We start from the raw sequence: 18,530 nt of genomic DNA, 5'->3' as shown, positions 1-18,530 counted from the left end.
ACAATAAATGGGAAGGGGAGTAAAAAACAACTAACATTTTCTCTTTGTTGCGTTCATTTCTATATCAAAGGCAACCCTATAGTTCAGTGTATCACGGAATCTAAATTAGTCACATAATTGCAAATTTCATCACCATTCATGTGTGCAAATTGCTCTCTTTTTACTGGGGATTGCGTTGCGATTGACTGCTAAAGCATGGGATGTGAGCTTTTAAAGTCGATAACGTGTGTGTTTTTTGTTATCAAAATCAGTGTCACTATCAACTGTGGTCTGCCATCATTGGAACCTCATTTGCCAGTAAAAAATATGATAATTGGTTTTTTACCCTTCCATCTGGCAAAAAAACTGACACTTTTTTTACAAGGAGTCATGTTTGCATAGACCACAATACCTGCAGTCATAATGCAAACAAAAAACATAACTCTGATAATGTGCACTGTCCTTGAAGTTGATTGGTCCACACCCGAGATAGCTTTCCTTAGAGCCTAGTCGCACACGGTTGGACCAGATGACGCCAAAAGGCGCACTTAGATGGTTACCCTGGGGTTTCCAGCTTCAAACTTTTTTATTTCACCAGGTAAAGTCCACTGAGCTATGTAGCTCTTTTTCAGAAGAGACCTGGCCACAAATGATAGCTCAACGAAGTGGCTTATCACGTGCAACATTTATAGCAGCCAAATACTCTAAACGCATGTTTCTTAATGAGGAGGGAATAGCCGGGAGGACCTGGAGAAAAATCCACACAACCACGGGAAGAACATGCAAACTCCAAATATACAAACATACAACAGGCGTCGGAATCGAACCCACGACCTCCTGCATACCAGGCAAGGCAGTTAACATCTCGCCACGGCGTTGTTAATGTGTGTGTTGCTTCGCGAGGTAAACGCATGTACACTTTCATTTTGAAATTGGAAGACTCAATGGAAGGTGACTCTAATTTAGAACCGAGTCAAAAGGAATTAAGGCCCAGTCTGGTGTCGGCATTTATTAGTTAGACATGTGGCTCCCCTCGAGATAGGTTGCTGCATTTCCAAATGTAAAGTGCATGATAGTGTTCATTCTCATTGAATCAGTGGGCTTTGCATAAAAAGCTTATTTTAATCAAATTGGCCAAGCCGTGCAACGTTACCAGTTACTTAAGTGAGATAAATTAGACAAAGCTACGCGCCGAGTGGCAGTGTGAACACATGAAGCCCTACCTTTACGCTCCACGCTGTGATATTTGCGTGCAGCGCACGCCTGTGTGTATTTAACCAGAAGCTCCGCCATCGCGGGGCAAAGGTCGCGATGCAGCAGTTGAATTCTCGGGGGGCCTACCTTCAAAAAAAGTGCAAGGGAGGCTATAGTTGAACACTTGCCTTTTGCACGACGATTGAGAAGGTATCGATCTTGTGTGCCTGTGCCCCAATCTTGTCTTATGGAGAAGCATCGGGGGAGGGCGGGGGGAGGTGGCCGCGAGGTGTGATCACCGGTACAGTAATTGGCCCTCCGCGTTGGTTAATGCAGCAAAAAGAATCGAGAGATGGAGCGACTGTAAAGGGAAGTTATGGCTCTAGAAATCGATATTGATTGCATTGTGTCTTTCCGCTGAGGTTGTAAGAGCCTGATAGATAACTGCGCTGCCTGGCCGTGCCGCTCCGTGCGTATTGTTGGACCTTCATCAGTCTCGTTTCTGCTCGATTCTTTTTGTTGCTTTTTTCCCCGCCGTCGTTGTGGGTCGCCTTTTTTCTTTTTTGACGTCAAAAGCGCGCGCGTGAGAAAAAATGATAGTTTCCCTTTCGTAACTTTGCCGAAGGACGTGACTTTCATCCGACATAAGTGCCCTAACTCTTAATGCGTTGACAAATAAAAATTTCAGTGCGGGAGTGATAGCAAAAGCAATTGTTCTTACTCTGCAGAGGCATCTGTGAGTTTATCTTGTGTGTGCAGTTCGTTCACTGTTGCTTCATTATGCCAGGAAATTAAGATACGAAATTTTTTGTATAAAGATGCCGCGGTAACTATAATACTTAGTCCATTTGTGTGATATTTAAATACCTTCCACGCTATTGAAACTCGGGCATACCCAATCTATCTTTGATGCAATTAATCAGCCGGTGGGTTCTTTTTCAAGAAGTACTTTTTGACAACTTCCCATGCATTTTAATGTGAAGCTGAACACACGGCAAACTAATAGAGAACAGAGAGAATCTTGCAGCTGCTTCCTTGGCAGTAAATCATTGAGAGGGTCTCCCACTCGGGCGCAGGCAACATAGAAACAGCTCTATGTGTGTTGGTGGGTGTGCGTGTGTCTGTGGGTGTGGGGTAGCAGTAGTGTAGCGGTTAGTGCGCTGCGCTACGAACCTGGCGACCCGGGTTTGATTCCCGCTCACGGTCAACATCAGTGACGATTATCTGAACCGGTCCTGGGCCTCCCCTAGGTCGACTCAGCCTCAAATGAGTACCTGGTGCGATGTGTAAACATCGCCACTAGGGAGACAAAGGCGGCCGGACGTGGTGTTGGCCACCCACCCCCTCGTGTGCCGTGCTGGCCTTTATAGGTGCTCGTAAACAGCACTTGCCCCCACAGCCTGTTAAGGCTATACGGGGGATCTTTGTCTTTGTCTGTGGGTGTGCGTGGGGAGCGATAGCGTAACGGTTAGCGTGCGGCACTACGAGCCTGGTATCCCGAGTTCGATTCCCGCTTCCGGTCAACACCAATGACGTTCATCTCAACGAGTCCTGGCCTCCCCTAGGTTGACTCAGCCTCAAATGGGTACCTGGTGTCATGTGTAAATATCGCCACGAGGGTGACAGTGGGCCTGGTGTGGTGCTGGCCACCCACCCCCTCATGTGCTGTGCCGACTTTCACCGGTGCTCTCTAACAGAACTTGCCCCAACAGTCTGTTAGTTTAGACGGGGGGATCTTTTGCGCTTGTGTGCGTACGTGCATCCGTGCGTTTGTGAGTGTGCACACGTACCTGCACGTAGGTATTTATGCGCGTAGGGTGTGAGCGGTGGTGTGGTGGTTCGTGCAGTGTGCTACGACCGCATCTTTTCTGGTTGTGTTTGCGCATGTGCAGGATGACATCACGTCGCTGGGCGGTGAGAAGCAGGCCATGTACCTCCAGATGTACCGGCCCGTGTACTTCCAGCTGGTAGACGTGCTGCTCTACAAGGCACAGTTCCCCACGGACGCCGAGTACGCGTCGTGGTCAGCGGACGAGAAGGAGCAGTTCCGCATCTACAGGTGAATCAGAATCAGAATCCGATGAGCTGCGAAGCTCTTTGTTCACAGATGTCCAGTATGGGCGGTGTCGCCAAGTTACAACGGCAAGCAATACAAAAAAACGATCGGAGCACAAAATCGAGAAAATGGTAAGCAAGTAGCTAAATATAAATAAATAATCAACAACATCATTATTAAGTCAAATTTGATAGCGGCATCTTCCATTGAGGTAATACTGGTCGTATTACCTCTAGATTTGAAGCTTTCGTGACTGCAAGGATTCATACTCTTAGGTTTTTTCGGTAAAGTCACGTAGGTAAAAAATATAATTACTAAAAGTAATAATAGAAATAAAATGATAAATCACGACGTTTCGGAGGCAACACAAGTCTCCGTCATCAGGTGGGACCGTCACAGCTAAAATTACTGCTTCAAGTGAAACGTCGTGATTTATTATTTTATTTTATTTCTATTATTACTTTTAGTAATTTTATTTTTTCCCTACGTGACTTTACCGAAAAAACCTAAGAGTACGGTCGTATTACCGCCAGAGCGGTGAAGTACGGTCAAATAAACCCCCGTGGACCTGTCCGGTGTGTGGAGGCCCTCATCCAGCAGTGGAGTGACACAGATGCACGACCTTGCTGTTCGGAACTTAACCTTGAAATGTTTTTTTTAAATAGTGTTTTTTGTTCGCGGTTTTTGCTGTTATACCTTATTTCTATTGTGTATCCGGGTTTCCATCCAAAGTGAGGGCATTCATTGCCCAATTGGTTTTACCTGTGCCAAAATAAGCCAAACCAAGAGGGCGTCACACGTTATGTGTTATAAAAGGGGTTGGTTTAATAAAAAAATGATGAAAAAAGCGAGTTATTTTGATTCAGTTTGCTGGGATCATGTTCACGTTGGTTATTACCAGGAAGACGTATGTAGGCCTGTAACGCTGCATCGATTATATTATCATTGATCCTTGTGCTCACAATTCTTGTGATGATTCATATGTTTAAGAAGAGATTGTTGCCCATTGGTGCAGATGATATACAAATGAAATGCTCTCGTCGTGTAATACTAATGGTGCAAGAAAAACCCTACAAATGAGACGCAGGAAATTGCTAATAAAAAAATTACTGGCCAAGTGAATCGTGTTGTGCCTGTTGTGCGGCGGTAGACCCGGTGTCAAACACGCGCAATCAAATAACGAGAACTTCTTGCGGTTGTAGGGTGGACATCTCGGACACGCTGATGTACGTGTACGAGATGCTGGGTCCCGAGCTGCTCAGCAACCTGTACGACAAGCTTGGACGCCTCCTCACAGCCACCGGTCAGCCCCCGCAGTGGCAGGTAAACAGACGCCCCCAATTGGCAGATCAAATCTTAGCCTTCCCATTGGAAGTTAAACCTTTAGCCCCCAGAAGCAGTTAAACCCTTAACCCCACCACCCCCAGTAGGAGAGAAAGTGTTAGCCCCCCCTCCAGCAGCAGATAATCCGTGAGTCCCCATAGTGACAGTTTAAATCCCCCGAGATGCTCAGGGATGTGCGAATGTAGCGTTGAAGCTTTTTGGGCGGCTCCTGCAGTGGCTGTTGCCATTTGTGCATTGTGATATTCCCAAGGTCCTTTTCCGCTACACTGATATTCTTCTCATTGATGTTTCCGTCGGGATCAGAAGGAATGCGTTATTCGTTGTGGAGAAAAAAAAGGAGTTTGAGGCTGCTCACAAAATAAAGAAACGGTGGAAGTTTCGTATTTGTTGAAAGAAATAAGAGAGTACATTATTTATGGAACAATATTTAATCACAGTTGGAGAAGGCTGTCAAGTTTAAAAGTTTAGTTTATTGCACAAAGGAAAATATAATTTCGGGTGCATCGATTTGTATCGTGATGTTGCAGCAACTTTTTATTTTGTCATTGTAAGGTTTTTGCGAGATGGGCTGTCTGCATTTCACACGATTGCTATAAACTGTTTGGCATTCGGCGTTTGAATTTGACACCCATCACATTTTATTATTTCAAGTTTCTCTTGGGGGTAGACGGGATCGCATTTATTCGTAAGGTATCTGCTTGAAAAAAACAAAGCACCAGTGATTTACCCCATTTTTCACGAACGGTACTGATTTTCTGTAAATCACCACGCAATCTCTGAGATGAAACCGACGCTATTACCCGGTGTATCGCTTTCCACAAAGCGCTGAATCGCGGCTTCTTGTCATAGAGAAGCGAGCTGACGTCCGTGATATGGAACCGAAAAAAAATCAAGAAAACCTTTTTGGGATGTTCGGCCGAAGATAATTACTTTGCACAAACAGATATGAGAGCCGTTCTGCGGGGGGCCGGCTTCCAGCTGAGATTAAAGAGCCTTGCTGTCTTTGCGAGCTGATGACTGTGGAATTAATTTTCTTAACTTGTGCAGCAGCATTTTTCTAAATAACAAGGCACCGAGGATCATAGAATGTGGCCCTTGAAACTCATGTAATTATAGAAGGCTTGTAAACAAACTCATTATGCTTTGTTGCGGAGCATTATGGGTAAATCCATAATAAGCAGACGTTCATAAGCATAACTTAATCCCGACTCTGCCGATGAGACCCACGAGGTCAAAACTGGCCCAGAGTTTGCTTACTGAAATGCTGCTTGAAAACATTGTTCTTCAAAGACAATAGGCCAATTGGAGTATAACATTTTTTTTGTTCACAATATGTGCATACACATGAGTTGTGCTAAATTTGAAGACTCGTGTCTCCATCACAGATGAACAACACTCTCTCTGCTTGTCATTTTCATCTCTTTGAGAAATTCTAATTTGTTTTATTATCAGTTATGAATGTGACGGGCCTCTGGTCCCCCACTGTTGGATTTTCTCCAACAATTGTTGTGACATTTACTTCAATGTGGGTAAATTAAAACATTGATTCATTACATTGACTGCGCGAGCGATATGGGACGCGTCCTGAAATGCTCCCTTTTTAAAGCTGTGTTTATTGTACTCGTTGAGAAATTAGTTTCCTAGGTTCATTCGATTTCTTTTGCTTATCGCCCTATTTTGTTTTTCACTTCATTGAAATGCGCGTCGCTCCGTTAAGTGTCAGTTGCAGGTTGGTTATTTTTGCGAATAAATAACGTTGGGTGGCATTTAGATGTCGATGCTTCGAAGCTTTCATTATTAACGTGTTAAACAAATTGATCGACGGTGTCGGAGCAGTTGTCTGTATTTGTTGTTGCTTCCTTGGGCTAAGCATTGTGGCTGCGAAGTGAAACATTGCTGAGGGAAGACTGTCCCAGGGCATCCTAAGGCATGCAAAGCCCTTCAGCGATAATATATAATTCACATATTTAATTCACACTGTAATACAACTGAGGTTTGATCTATCGTTAGTTTAACCACGTATGCTTGATCTATCGTGCTTTTCGCTCGGTCCTTTCCCCCTATTTGCACCCAATATAAAATAACTGCAATGCTATTGGCAATCGCAATACATAATGTCATTGACGATCCAAAATATAACCGCAAAAACTATTTAAAAAGGGACTATACATTTTGACTTGGTGAATAAAAATTCACGATGGGCAAGGATTCTTGAATCCATTTATGCGAAGCTTTGAGTATTGCCCCCGGCTACTTGTGGGTTTTCTCCAAGTACTCGAGTTCCCTCCCACACGCCACACGCTCGTGAATGGAATGAACCAAACTTGGTGAGGCCTTGCTGAGGCTTTCCTTGGTAAACAGCGGAGCGTTATTATTATTACGATTGTTGTCCTTACGGTTCATGACGGTTCACATCAGTGCAGCACCAAGTGGCTAACGTTTGCCCTGTTGCAGCAAACGGAAGCCTTCCTATACGGGTTCCAGTCCATCGCGGAGACTCTGGACGTTAACGACTCGGACGTTATCCCGGGACTCATCGGCCTCATCCCTCGCATCACCGTGGGCAATGTGCAGCTGGCTGACACCATCATGTTCACAATCGGTAAGCGCCGGTCGGAGGCATTGCACTCTAAGCCTCTCTCTCTCTTTTACAACAAAAACAAGAATTAGTCTGTACTAAAGGTGTTTTTAAGACAGAAACGGCAAGACTCCTTCACAATTCTGACAAATCGCCTGAAGCTGGTTGTAATCACCAGCAAAACGTCATACTCAAATTGCATTTGTTGTTTGCTCTTGAACAAAGCTGTGTGCTGAAGTAGTAACTCATTGGCATGTTTTGTTTACGTGATAAACTTTACTAATCGACTGTGTTGGGTAGTAGTAAGTTAACTTCACATTTATATTTACGCGATCTAACCCAAAACACTTTTATCAGGCATAATATTGCTCGTGAAAGCCTTTGTCTTAAATGGACAACAATTAGTATTTTTGTAGCATCTCATCATGGTGCTTGAAAAAATGCGTTCGAATATATGGAAGATTGGGGGGCGGGGGTGGTGGTAGGATGAGTGCAGGGAAACACACGAGAGGGAGAAACACCGTGGCACAGCAACTGGAGGAGCCCAGCACCAACAAGGAGCCCCGGGGACAGCCGTTGGTGTTCCTATGAGTCCCAGGGCATCCATAAAGGTCTGGAGCGGTTTACCACTAAATCCCAGGGACAGCCTTGAGCAGAGTGACAACGAGTCTCTGGGCAATTTTGAGGCTGAAGCCCTTCAGCAAATCCCAAACTTAAACTCTCTATCTCTCTCTTCTGTCAGTCGTTGGGGCTGCTCATTAGACTGGACAAACTTCTTACACCCCTTCCTTTGGCTGGTGATGGCGATCGTCTCCCATCGGCTTACGTTCTCTCTCTTTTAAGCCGTACTCATTTCAAGCCGTCGGTCCACCTCACTCATCGGCGGCGTCTGCTTCTTGCCTGTTCTTCCGCAAGCCCAATGCGAGACCGCTAATGGGCGTTTGTCAGCCTCCATTCATGCTCATTGGCAGGGATGGTTTTACTTTATTAATGTTGCCTGTTTGTGTTCTATAATGCGGGTGCAATTATTCCCCCCTCTGGCTCGTTATTCCAGAATTTGTCACAATTCCGGGTCACAATTTGATTTCAGAATCTTATTATTTGTATTACTGCGGTGAATGTAGCACCACTTGTGGCTGCAGGGATCCAGTGAACCCACTGAAAAACATTAATTATTACATTTGCAATAAGATTAGATGAATCGATGCATCCGTAATATACCTCTGCTATGTGTACGTGTCTCTGCATCTTCACTTTTTAAATCGTAATTTTATTCTGCGTGCAGTACCACTGGCTTTTCCGTTGTCAGAAATATTGACCTTAATTTTTCTTGCAACAAAAAAAGTGTCCAGAATTTTAGTTGTTGTTGTAGTTCTGAGGAAAAAAACCCCCCATGCTATATATATATGATATAGGCTTCTCTATTTTACACTATAAAAAAATGTTTAATGGACATGCCTTGGTGACCTCTAACGTACAAAAAAATATAAAGCAACGACAGCAAAGACAAATTGCAGCCTGGGGCTGTGCATAGCCCCCAGAGGTAGGGGGGGGGGGGGGATTTGAAACCTTCACACCAACCCGTTCCCTCCCTCGCCTCCCTGGTTTTTGCAAGTGGAGACAATTGCCTGGCAACCAGGCCCTTTGCCAAGGAAGCACGCAGGCTCGCTCTGCTCAGTACTACCGCCTCGAGGTCTCCATCAGTGCCGGCAGAAAAGCTGCTTTGGGTGATTCTGCAAAATGCATGCCCCCTCTCCCTTTTGAAGCGCCGCAAGCCGATTCTGGCGGAATGAAGCCGCCCCGTGGCCTGTGCAGTCGGATTCGATTTGCACGGTAAAAAGAGGTGCATTGAAAGCCAGCTACAAAGACATTATTTTTTATCACGTATGCTTTTTTTTTTACTTTTAACGGGATTGCTGTGTTTCTGTTGTGAAAAGAAAACAAAAGTTTTCTGTAAAATGCCGATGAGCTCACTTTGCCACAATGTTTGCACGACTGACCTCTGCTGAGGAATGTGGTTATTTTTTTCCCGGTTGCCGCGAAGGTGCAGCGGAGAACGAATGACTTGTGTCTGAAGGGCACGTGTGCTGACGCATGTGCGTTTGCGTTGGTGCTCTGGAGCATCAACGGGGATGTGCTTACGCGCGCACAAAATCGGCGGTGCGGCCATGCCGCGCGTTCCTTGTCCGTCGTCGAATCCGCCGCTCTTTTGTCCGCGATTGTGGAAAAGAGGGGGATTTGCCTTGGATGCCATTGTTGACGAGCCACAGTGAAGAGGCCGCAGTGGACTGTGCCCCCAAGATGCACCTCAATGTAAATGATGAATCAGAGCGGGTAGCCTTTGTCCTTGAGGATTGAGGAATACCGCTCGTTACATCGGCTTGTTATCGTAGCGTTATGCTCGGTAGGAAGATCGCGTTGCCTTTGCCATGCGTGCGGATTTAACTCTTTGTCTTGCCGTAGAATCGCTCGCTGCGCGTCATCGCATTGTTCCATTTCCCCTTTTATTAAACGGTATGAAGGTCCCTTGATGCTATTTACCCAACTAAGCCATTGAATCCAGTGTTCTGACCAGATTATCCTTGCGAACGGGCGCCGCCCTTTGAGTGCTGCCAGGCTGGTTTATTGTCTCCACCCCCCCCGCTCCCTCCCGGCAGCAGCCCCTGTCAATTGCGGAACATGGGAAGCAGATGGGAAGCTGTAATGTTATACGCACCTATAATGCGCTCCAAGACGCAGCCCGTAATAGGTAAACGCAACGCTCGAACATTTATTCTCTGCTAGAGTGCAGATTATTGGCTTGGCGGGTGTGCATCGTTTGGGTGGCGCTCGGAGGCGCAGCCTCGGTGTCTTGAGGCGCGCCAGCGAGTTTGGGGGGTTCGTTTTCTATTGCATCCCTTCGCTGCGTCGTATTTTTTTGTTGCGGCGTTTCAATGACGAATGAGTTGATAGTTTTTAACAGTCGGCGTTGCTGTGTAAAATAAAAAACACGTACACTATTATTGTTCGGCAAACGCCGCTGACTGAAAAGGGAATCGAGAAAAGAAAAAAGGGGGGATTAGTACCGACCGACCTCCGTATCTGCCGCACAAATTCATTTCACACTTGGTTAGAATTGTGCATTGATCCTCGCATTTGCATTTCGCTCAGCGTAGGGACAAGCCCCCCCGTTTGACATTACCAGGCTGCTCATTTAAATTTTACAGGACCCTGTCATGTCCAATCTATTCGCCCAAAAAGAATTTGTTCGGCTCGTGTATTGTTTAAAATAATTATCAAAATGTGCAGTGAACCTCTGCGTGTATACAAGAGAGTGGTTATGTCATCTTCTGCTTTTTGTGGACCACTCGCGTTGTAAAGATGCACCGGTTAATATCCATTCCTCATCCCATGATGGCATGCATCAATGTTTTTCATGTTATTTATGTTGTTTATAATCGGTACATGTGACGCAGCAGCCAATAGAGGCACAGCCACTCACGGAATTGTAAAACAAATTTGAATCGAACACATGGATCTCGACTCCTCGTTTTCTCAAGTGAATCATTCCACCCCGACTGAAAACCTTAACTGTGAAATAGCATACACTAAATTAATTAACTTACAAGTATTTACATATGCCAGGTATACACAGCGTACCTATTTCTGCTGAACGTGCGTAACATGTGACTTCTTCTCTTAACATTAACAGACTTGAAGGTAAAAGGTCTATTGTCCTTCCCAATTTCCTCAAATCCCTCTAAATTATGGATGCGGCAAAAAGCAAACACTGCGCGCGGCGCTAATGAGCCTGCACGACTGCAGAGTTCTCGAGCCAGCCTCGCCGAGCGCACGAGCACGCCCTACGGCACTCGGTTATGGCCACAGGCACCACGACCCGGTGATGCGCGGACAGCGCGTTGCAAGCCCCGCGTCTGCCCCGTGAGCGCTGGCCAATGCCCTCTTCGGCGTCCCTTGCACTAGCGTCGGCAGCTTTTGCCGTAGTAAAAGAAAGAAACGGGATTGACCTCGCCGCTCGTGGCCATCCATGTCGCGCACTGTGGTGCTAATATCGAAACGTGGTTGGGTGGCTTGGCGGTTGTGTTGGATTTTTTAAGAAATTTGGTCGGGCCCAAAACTGTACCGGGATGCACCGCACCATGAAAATAATCGGGGGCAAAAATTCGCCTCTTGGCACGATTTGTGAAACCTCGCGAAGGCTGTCACACGCGGCAGGTGGGGGAGAAAATCAAATTATGCCGGCGAAAAAGGTCAAATGGTCAGACTGTTTGCACGCTGCTGAAATTACAGACTGCGAAATTACACAATGTCGCTATTGCCCCGAATCACCCAGTGTTCTCCAAATCACGTCGCTTTTGTGAGTGGAGTTTGCCATGTACGTTCAGTTGCATGGATAGTGGAGCGCAGACTGCATCTATTAGCAATGATAAGCAAATGAGCCAACGCGTGGTCCCGGGCGATTGCGCGTGCCGCTGAAATTATTTATTATTTGAGCGTGCGCTCCGAATGGTATTCCGCAAAAAAAAGAGGTAAAAAAAAAATCCATATTCACCATGTCCTGTGTGTAGTGCAGGGAATATACAGAATGTTGTTAGGCAGATTGGTGCTTCATGGACACTCTGTGGATTGTCGGCTAAATACCAGGTACTGCATTTAATATACCAGCTGCTGCACCGCTAATGTAACGTCACCTTGTGAACGGCAGATTAATTCTACGCATAGCTGTGGCCGAAACACAAATAGAGAACCTAACCCCTCGTGTAATGTTTTTTTTTATCACTTGGGGTTCCAGGAGAGACATTACGCCAATAAATCAATTCCAGCGCGGTGCATTGCATGTTTAAAATAGCGAAGACCAATTAAAATTAAAGCAACTCGTTGCCAGCAAACGTATTTTTAGCCGAGTTACATCAACGCTCGAGGCGCAGGCTTTGAAAGCGATGTGTTTTTCTTGCGAAAGAGAATTTGTAAATGGTGTCCGTTGGACGTGTAATTTTCCTGCCCCAGCGCAACACATGCCTCGTTAATTATACGGGTGCCTAATTGGAACCGAGTGCTCCACCGTTTCACCCGTCTCCGCTACAGCCTGCCCGGGCTGCTCGTCAGCCACTAACAGCATGGGATTATCTTTATTTTTTCTCTCACGATTGTGTGTATTATTATTTTCACGCTTTTATATTTTTAGTTTCAAATTTATGTAACCGTGCCCTTGTTATCGCCTTTAAATTTAGATTCAGCGGTGTTAAACGATGGTCCCATCATCATGGGACCTCCTTTGCCAGTACCAAAATATACTAATAGGGTTTTTCCCCTTTTTTCTGGCAACAAAACTGACACCTTTTGCAAGGAATCATGTTTACATTAACCACAATACTTGCAGTCAAATGCAAAAAAAAAACAATACTCTGATAATGCGTTGTCTTTGAACTGTGTGCGCCTTTTGGCGTCATCTGGTTGAACACCATATGAGACTAGGCTCTAAAGAAAGCTGTCTCTGGTGTGGACCAATCAGTTTCAAGGACAATGCATAAATGATCAGAGTGTTGTTTTTTGTTTGCATTTGACTGCAAGTATTGTGGTTAATGTAAACATGATTCCTTGCAAAAGGTGTCAGTTTTGTTGCCAGAAAAAAGGGGGAAACCCCTATTAGTAATGGTCCCATCATTAGTTTTTGTTATCCTTACATAGAATTGTTAAATCGTTGCTGTTGTTGCAAACCGTTTTGAGCTGTGCAGAGGAATCTTGCACCCACAGGTTACCGAGTACCCAGCGCAGGTGCTTTAGTTGTGAATGATAGAAGCGCGCACAGTTTCACGTGAAATATTGCACGGAAATGCATTGCGACGGCTTGCTGTTTAATTCGTGTGCCGCGTTGATGATCTCAATTTGTGACCCTGCATTACAGCCCAGACACTCTAATCTCCTTCAATTAGTTGGAATAAATTAGACTCGTTATTTCCTAATATGTTAAGGACATTATTTATTGTGGACATCAGCTGCCTTCCTCGCCCCGGTTCTAGCTCACCGTGCCGAGTCGGTGATATTTATTGTGCCTTCATAAAGAAAAGGATCGCGTGCCTGAGAACTAATTTTGACGTCTCGATATTCTCTCCTCCGTGCATGTCCACAGCAAAGGCGGCAGCTGTCAAAATGAATATAGTCATGACCACTTGGACATGCTTATTTGAGGCAATGTGGCCGCAATCATGTCTTTCCGTATAGCACAAGATTTCCTTGAATTTCCACCCGCCCCCCCCCCACTCTCTTCATTGACCTGATCCCAGCTGTCTTTGCCGTGGAGCCGGCTGTCGCTATGGCAGCTGCCTCCTCGCTATTGGCTCCGCCGCTATCCCCCACGGGCTGTGGGGGGGCCGCGATGCGTCTCGGCGTACAGTGCCTCCACGAGCGTGCATGGCACGTGTAGCCGGCACGTGAAGCCGGCGCGTGTAGCCCGTACGTGTAGCCCGCACGTGTAGCCCGCACGTGTAGCCCGCACGTGAAGCCCGCACGTGTAGCCCGCACGTGAAGCGGGCGCATGTAGCCGGCACGTGAAGCCCGCACGTGAAGCCGGCGCGTGTAGCCCGCACGTGTAGCCCGCACGTGTAGCCCGCACGTGAAGCCCGCTCGTGAAGCTCGCACGTGAAGCGGGCGCATGAAGCCGGCAGGTGTAGCCGGCGCGTGTACATGCGCGCTTGCCAGTGCCGACCGCCAAATTGCTGGAACCATTGCCTATCGGTTCCGGCAGTCCTCCCAACGCCGCCGTTCCACAGCTCGGTATCTCCATGTGGTGCCTTGCCTGCCTCCAGATATCGGCTATCTCAAATATTCACAATGTTATGCAGGCACCCCGCCGTGTCTTGTCAACATTTTCTGCCTGTGCCCTCTTTCTCTCTCGCCTCGGAAGAAAGCCCATTGTCTAAAGTTAGCCTCGTTATATTTTAATTGTATCAAGTGGTGGTGATGTTTCTCTTTCATTTTGTGCATTCTCCATATCCAGCAGACGTGTCATGATTTGATTCAATAATTTACTTTTGTTATTGTGGTGAATGTAGCGCCTCTTGTGGCAGCAGGGGTCACGTGAACCAATTGCATACAACATATACGAATTTAAAATAATCAGACGATTCATCAATGCTTGTCTATCTAACGGAATCAGTTGTTCACTAAAATGAGCCAAAATAAAGAGTAATGGACATGGAACTCTGTTTATCTTGACTTACCAACGTGAGTAAGTGTACATTGTTGTATGTGGCCTGCCACACTCACTTTACCGAGACAGCGCTGGATTTGAAGGCATCAGTCGGACAAAGAGCTAATCCACAATTGATTTGAAAGATTTTTGGTGCTTTTCTCATATGACCTTTGTTGATATATACTCCATTGAGTAAGACCTGTCAGTCAAAACATTGATTTTCTTGTATATCCTTTTGCCCCCTTCAAATGAAATTGTGTTATTTTTTGCGCGGGGTGATTTTTGTTCATTTTTGTTCATTCTCACACCATTCAGTAATCGTTCGATATATCTTAGATCTGTTTTGAAAACTCGCCTCTTTAAACTGGCCATCACCCACGAGTTCTGGCCGTTTACTCCGCAGGTTCTGTTTAATTCTTGCTTTCCATACACGGTGCATGGGGATCTGCGGACGAAATGCACCTCACAAATGTCAATTATTATTCACACAGAATGTGTAATGCAGCCGCACGCCGTCATTCGACCATCGGGAGCCTTGGGGGCCCTTCCCCTTTGGGAGGGGGAAACACGGCGCGTGCCGACACACCGTGTGCCCACGTGCCAGAGGTCGCAAACGGGTTTTGATTCCTTACCCGTACCCAGCCGCACCAGGGTCACAAACGGGTACCTGTACCCGTACCCGGCCCGGTATCGGATACGGTACTCGATACCCGGCCGGGTACGGGTAGCCGGCTATCGGGTAGGGTACGGGTATCGGGTACCCGATTGCGACCTCTGGGATGAAGCCATGTTGCAGGCGCGGGTGGGTTGATTTCTGGGAACTTGAATTGTGAGAAGAGACAAGACGTTGGGAAATGAGTGACAAACGGTTACTCACCAGTGACTCACGGCCTACCCGTACCCGGCCGCACCAGGGTCGCAAACGGGTACCCATTAGGGAGGTGCGGTAGGGTACGGGTATCGGGTACCCGATTGCTACCTCTGGTGCCACGTGCTTCGGGTGTTCAGGTGCCCTGGCGGAGTGGCTCGCCGACCACCCCGTGATGCTGACGGGGGTGCTGCCCCTCGTGCTGCAAGCGCTGGCCAACCCGGAGCTGTCCATCTCCAGCGTCTCCACGCTCAAGAAGCTGTGTCGCGAGTGCAAGCACGACCTGGGCCCCTACGCGCCCAGCATCATGGCCGTGTCGCAGGTTAGCCCCCCCCCCCCCCCGGGGTTCCTCCCCCAAGAGGGAGAGATGTGTATGGTGTGATCCTTTTCTAGATACCCCATTTATTTCTCGAGATCAACGATGTCATCGTGGCCAAAGCCGAGGGATGCAGCCGCACCTCCCTAACGCTTTTATACCGCCTGCTTTGGCTGCATAGTAAACACGCGGCTTTCAAGGTCTGCCCAAACAATGTCCCACCATCTGCTCTTAGGGCTTCGTAACGAGCGTCATTTAACGCTGAAAGCAAATCGGACCGGGGCTTTGTTCGACTCGCGCTGAAAAACGTAATGAGTCTTTTTAAGATTGGTGGGGATACATTTAGAGACTTTCATTGAACATGTTATTTTCTCTGTTACTTCTCTCTCAGTTCTGTGGGGTAACTATAAGTGGAACACCTTGTACCACACTGGGACATGCATACACAAACGCACACTGAGAGATGATTGCAACATCGCAGAACTGTGAGAGATGGAAGCTGTCTAAGGAGGCCTTCTTCCTGCGGGTGACTTTAATCGTTGTGATGGTGATTGACGATAATTCAAGCACACCAGTGGCATGGAATGACTAAAACCACTTAACCTGGTGCCATTTGTGAAATTGTTACAATTTGGCGAAATGATTTTAGTCGGTAATGGAATCTATTAGTGTCTTGTTGTTGTTGCATCTGGCATGTGAGCCTACAATCATTCACCCACCGTACCCAACCCCCACAAGTTATGATATGTCTCGATTCACAGTCACAATTCGATTCGAGAATTGGCTATTCAATTATTTGTGCTTCATCACCTGTTCTGTCTCGCAGTGTATTTCCTCCGTCTGTTAGTCTCGTTTGTATTGCCCCCTGTTGTTCCCGCCATTACCAAAAATGTTACATTTGCGTATTATGTGGATGCAGAGTAAATAATTAATTCTATGCATAGTAGCATGTGTACGAATCAATTATAATCGATGTCTCATTACGCGAGCTGCCCTCATGCTCACGGCTGCACTCTTAACATGCGTGTGTGTATGTCTTCTTGGTTCTTTCGGTAAAGTCACGTAGAATGGAAATAATAAAATAATAAAATAAAACATCAAATAATTCTCACGACGTTTCGGCCACAACGCAACATCGTGAGAATTATTTTATTATGTTTTATTTTATTATTTCCATTCTACGTAACTTTACCGAAAGAACCAAGAAGATGAATCCCTGCAGTCACGAAAGCTTTAAATCGTGTGTGTATGCTCGCACACTGCCAGGTCACTGTGTTGACATGTCTGGTTCGTCCTACAAAGGCTGTTGTCTTCCCGTCTGCGGGCGTATTATTTATTCAATGGATGTGCTTGAGGCTAAGGTTGAACGTGTGATGTAATTAAGTACTCTTGTAGTCGTTGTTTAAACAAAGAGTATTTATTGTAAGCGATAGGTTTCTGCACACAGCCTGGGAATGCTGATCATCAGGCTGGGATTATCCATATCAGGGTGTTTACACTCACTGTGTTAGGGAACCCTCTGCCTTTTGCAGCGCCATCCCAGTGGGCAAGGATAGCCCGATGACAGGGGTGTAAAACATTTGCCCCGAATGGGCCCCGATCTCTCGTCCGATCGCCGAAGCTCAGCAGGTGTTGAGCCTGTGAAGCGCTTGGATGGGCGTTTACCGCCGTGCAACAGAACGGGGCGTCGGAGACTACTGCGGGGCTATGCTGTCCGCAGGCAGCGGCGCTGCGAAAGCTGTTGTTGTGCTGTACTCGGCTCCAACATCTATGTTCCCTGCCTTCAACTCGCACTGACCAGCGTGATAAAGTATGGTGAAATAACTGTTATGCATATCGTCGGGCAAGTCCCTAATTCAGCATTGGATTTAAAATAGGGCTGTATCGTGCATTTCACAATTTTGACTGTGCTCCTGTGTATTTGTTTTTTCTCTCCACGATTGTTCAACGACCAGGAGGTGCTCGTGAAGCAGATTCACAAGGTAATTCTCTCCTCGAACTTCCCTCTGGACTGTGACCAATCGTGTTTGGCCACTGACCCTGTGTGAGATGCAGGGGGAGGTGGCGTGGATGTCCACGGGCGTTAAGTGGCGGTGATGCCAAATGGGGTCAGACCAACCATGTGTCGCATGTCGAGATGTCACGCTTGAATTGCGGCAGTAACTTGGGGGGGGAGGTGAAGGGGGGGGGGAGGTGAAGGGGGGGGAGGTGAAGGTGGGAGGAGGTGGGAGGAGGTGGGGGTGGGAGGAGGTGGGGGGTGGGAGGAGGCGGGGGGTGGGAGGAGGCGGGGGGTGGGAGGAGGTGGGGGGTGGGAGGAGGTGGGGGGTGAGGGGAGGTGGGGGGTGAGGGGAGGTGGGGGGTGAGGGGAGGTGGGGGGTGAGGGGAGGTGGGGGGTGAGGGGAGGTGGGGGGTGAGGGGAGGTGGGAGGAGGTGGGGGATGGGGGGTGGGATGTCCGGCGTATACCAAGTGTCAAGCATTGTTCTTATGTCAATTCCATCATCCACGTGCGTTGTCTTCACATGCTATTCATTAGCAATTCCCGCAGGGTTGTGAACGTGTGCAGAGGAGGCTGTTGAGGCAGGAATGCAGTGCCCACCACTGCCACCAGATTCACCCCACCCCCACTCTCTCTACCCATAATCCCTCACTTTCTTCTCTGCACTTCGATGGGTTGTAGCATGGACTTCAGCCACCTTAAAGAGTTGGAAAAATTATAGTGGATGCCAAAAGTGCAAGGGGGTGGGGGGGGGGGGAGAACTGCAATACCTGTAAGGTGTTTTTACGTAATTATATCCCACTGTGATGTTCGTAAGTTCACACGATCCAACTTGTGCACAGTGCACTGAGCCTCTGCAGATAAATTATTCACGAGCCGTACTCGCTGCTGGGGCTGTGTGGGTTGAGTGAAGCTGTTTCTCTGCACTACCTGCACACACTTATTGTTTCTCTATTGTTGGAGACTAAATTATAGCGAAACCACTCTCCTGAAAATGATTTGTGGA

The 18,530-nt window shown here is 47.1% G+C and overlaps 1 protein-coding gene across 2 annotated transcripts in view; it reads left to right on the top strand.

The window, feature by feature from the left end:
• The window catches only part of IPO13 (importin 13), a 70,612-nt gene that overhangs the window by 28,492 nt on the left and 23,590 nt on the right, over positions 1-18,530 (top strand). For both annotated transcript variants that reach the window (XM_061567802.1, XM_061567801.1), the window contains exons 7-11: positions 3,066-3,232; positions 4,432-4,552; positions 7,028-7,175; positions 15,352-15,533; positions 17,483-17,509. In XM_061567802.1, coding sequence (XP_061423786.1) covers positions 3,066-3,232; positions 4,432-4,552; positions 7,028-7,175; positions 15,352-15,533; positions 17,483-17,509 — 645 coding nt within the window. The remainder of the gene's footprint in view (positions 1-3,065; positions 3,233-4,431; positions 4,553-7,027; positions 7,176-15,351; positions 15,534-17,482; positions 17,510-18,530) is intronic.

Source organism: Lethenteron reissneri, chromosome 39 (assembly GCF_015708825.2).
Source record: "Lethenteron reissneri isolate LAM-NWPU_2019-01 chromosome 39, ASM1570882v1, whole genome shotgun sequence".
Lineage (NCBI taxonomy): Eukaryota > Metazoa > Chordata > Hyperoartia > Petromyzontiformes > Petromyzontidae > Lethenteron > Lethenteron reissneri.
Note: the sequence above shows the minus strand (reverse complement) of the source record. Positions and strands in the feature narration are given on the sequence as shown.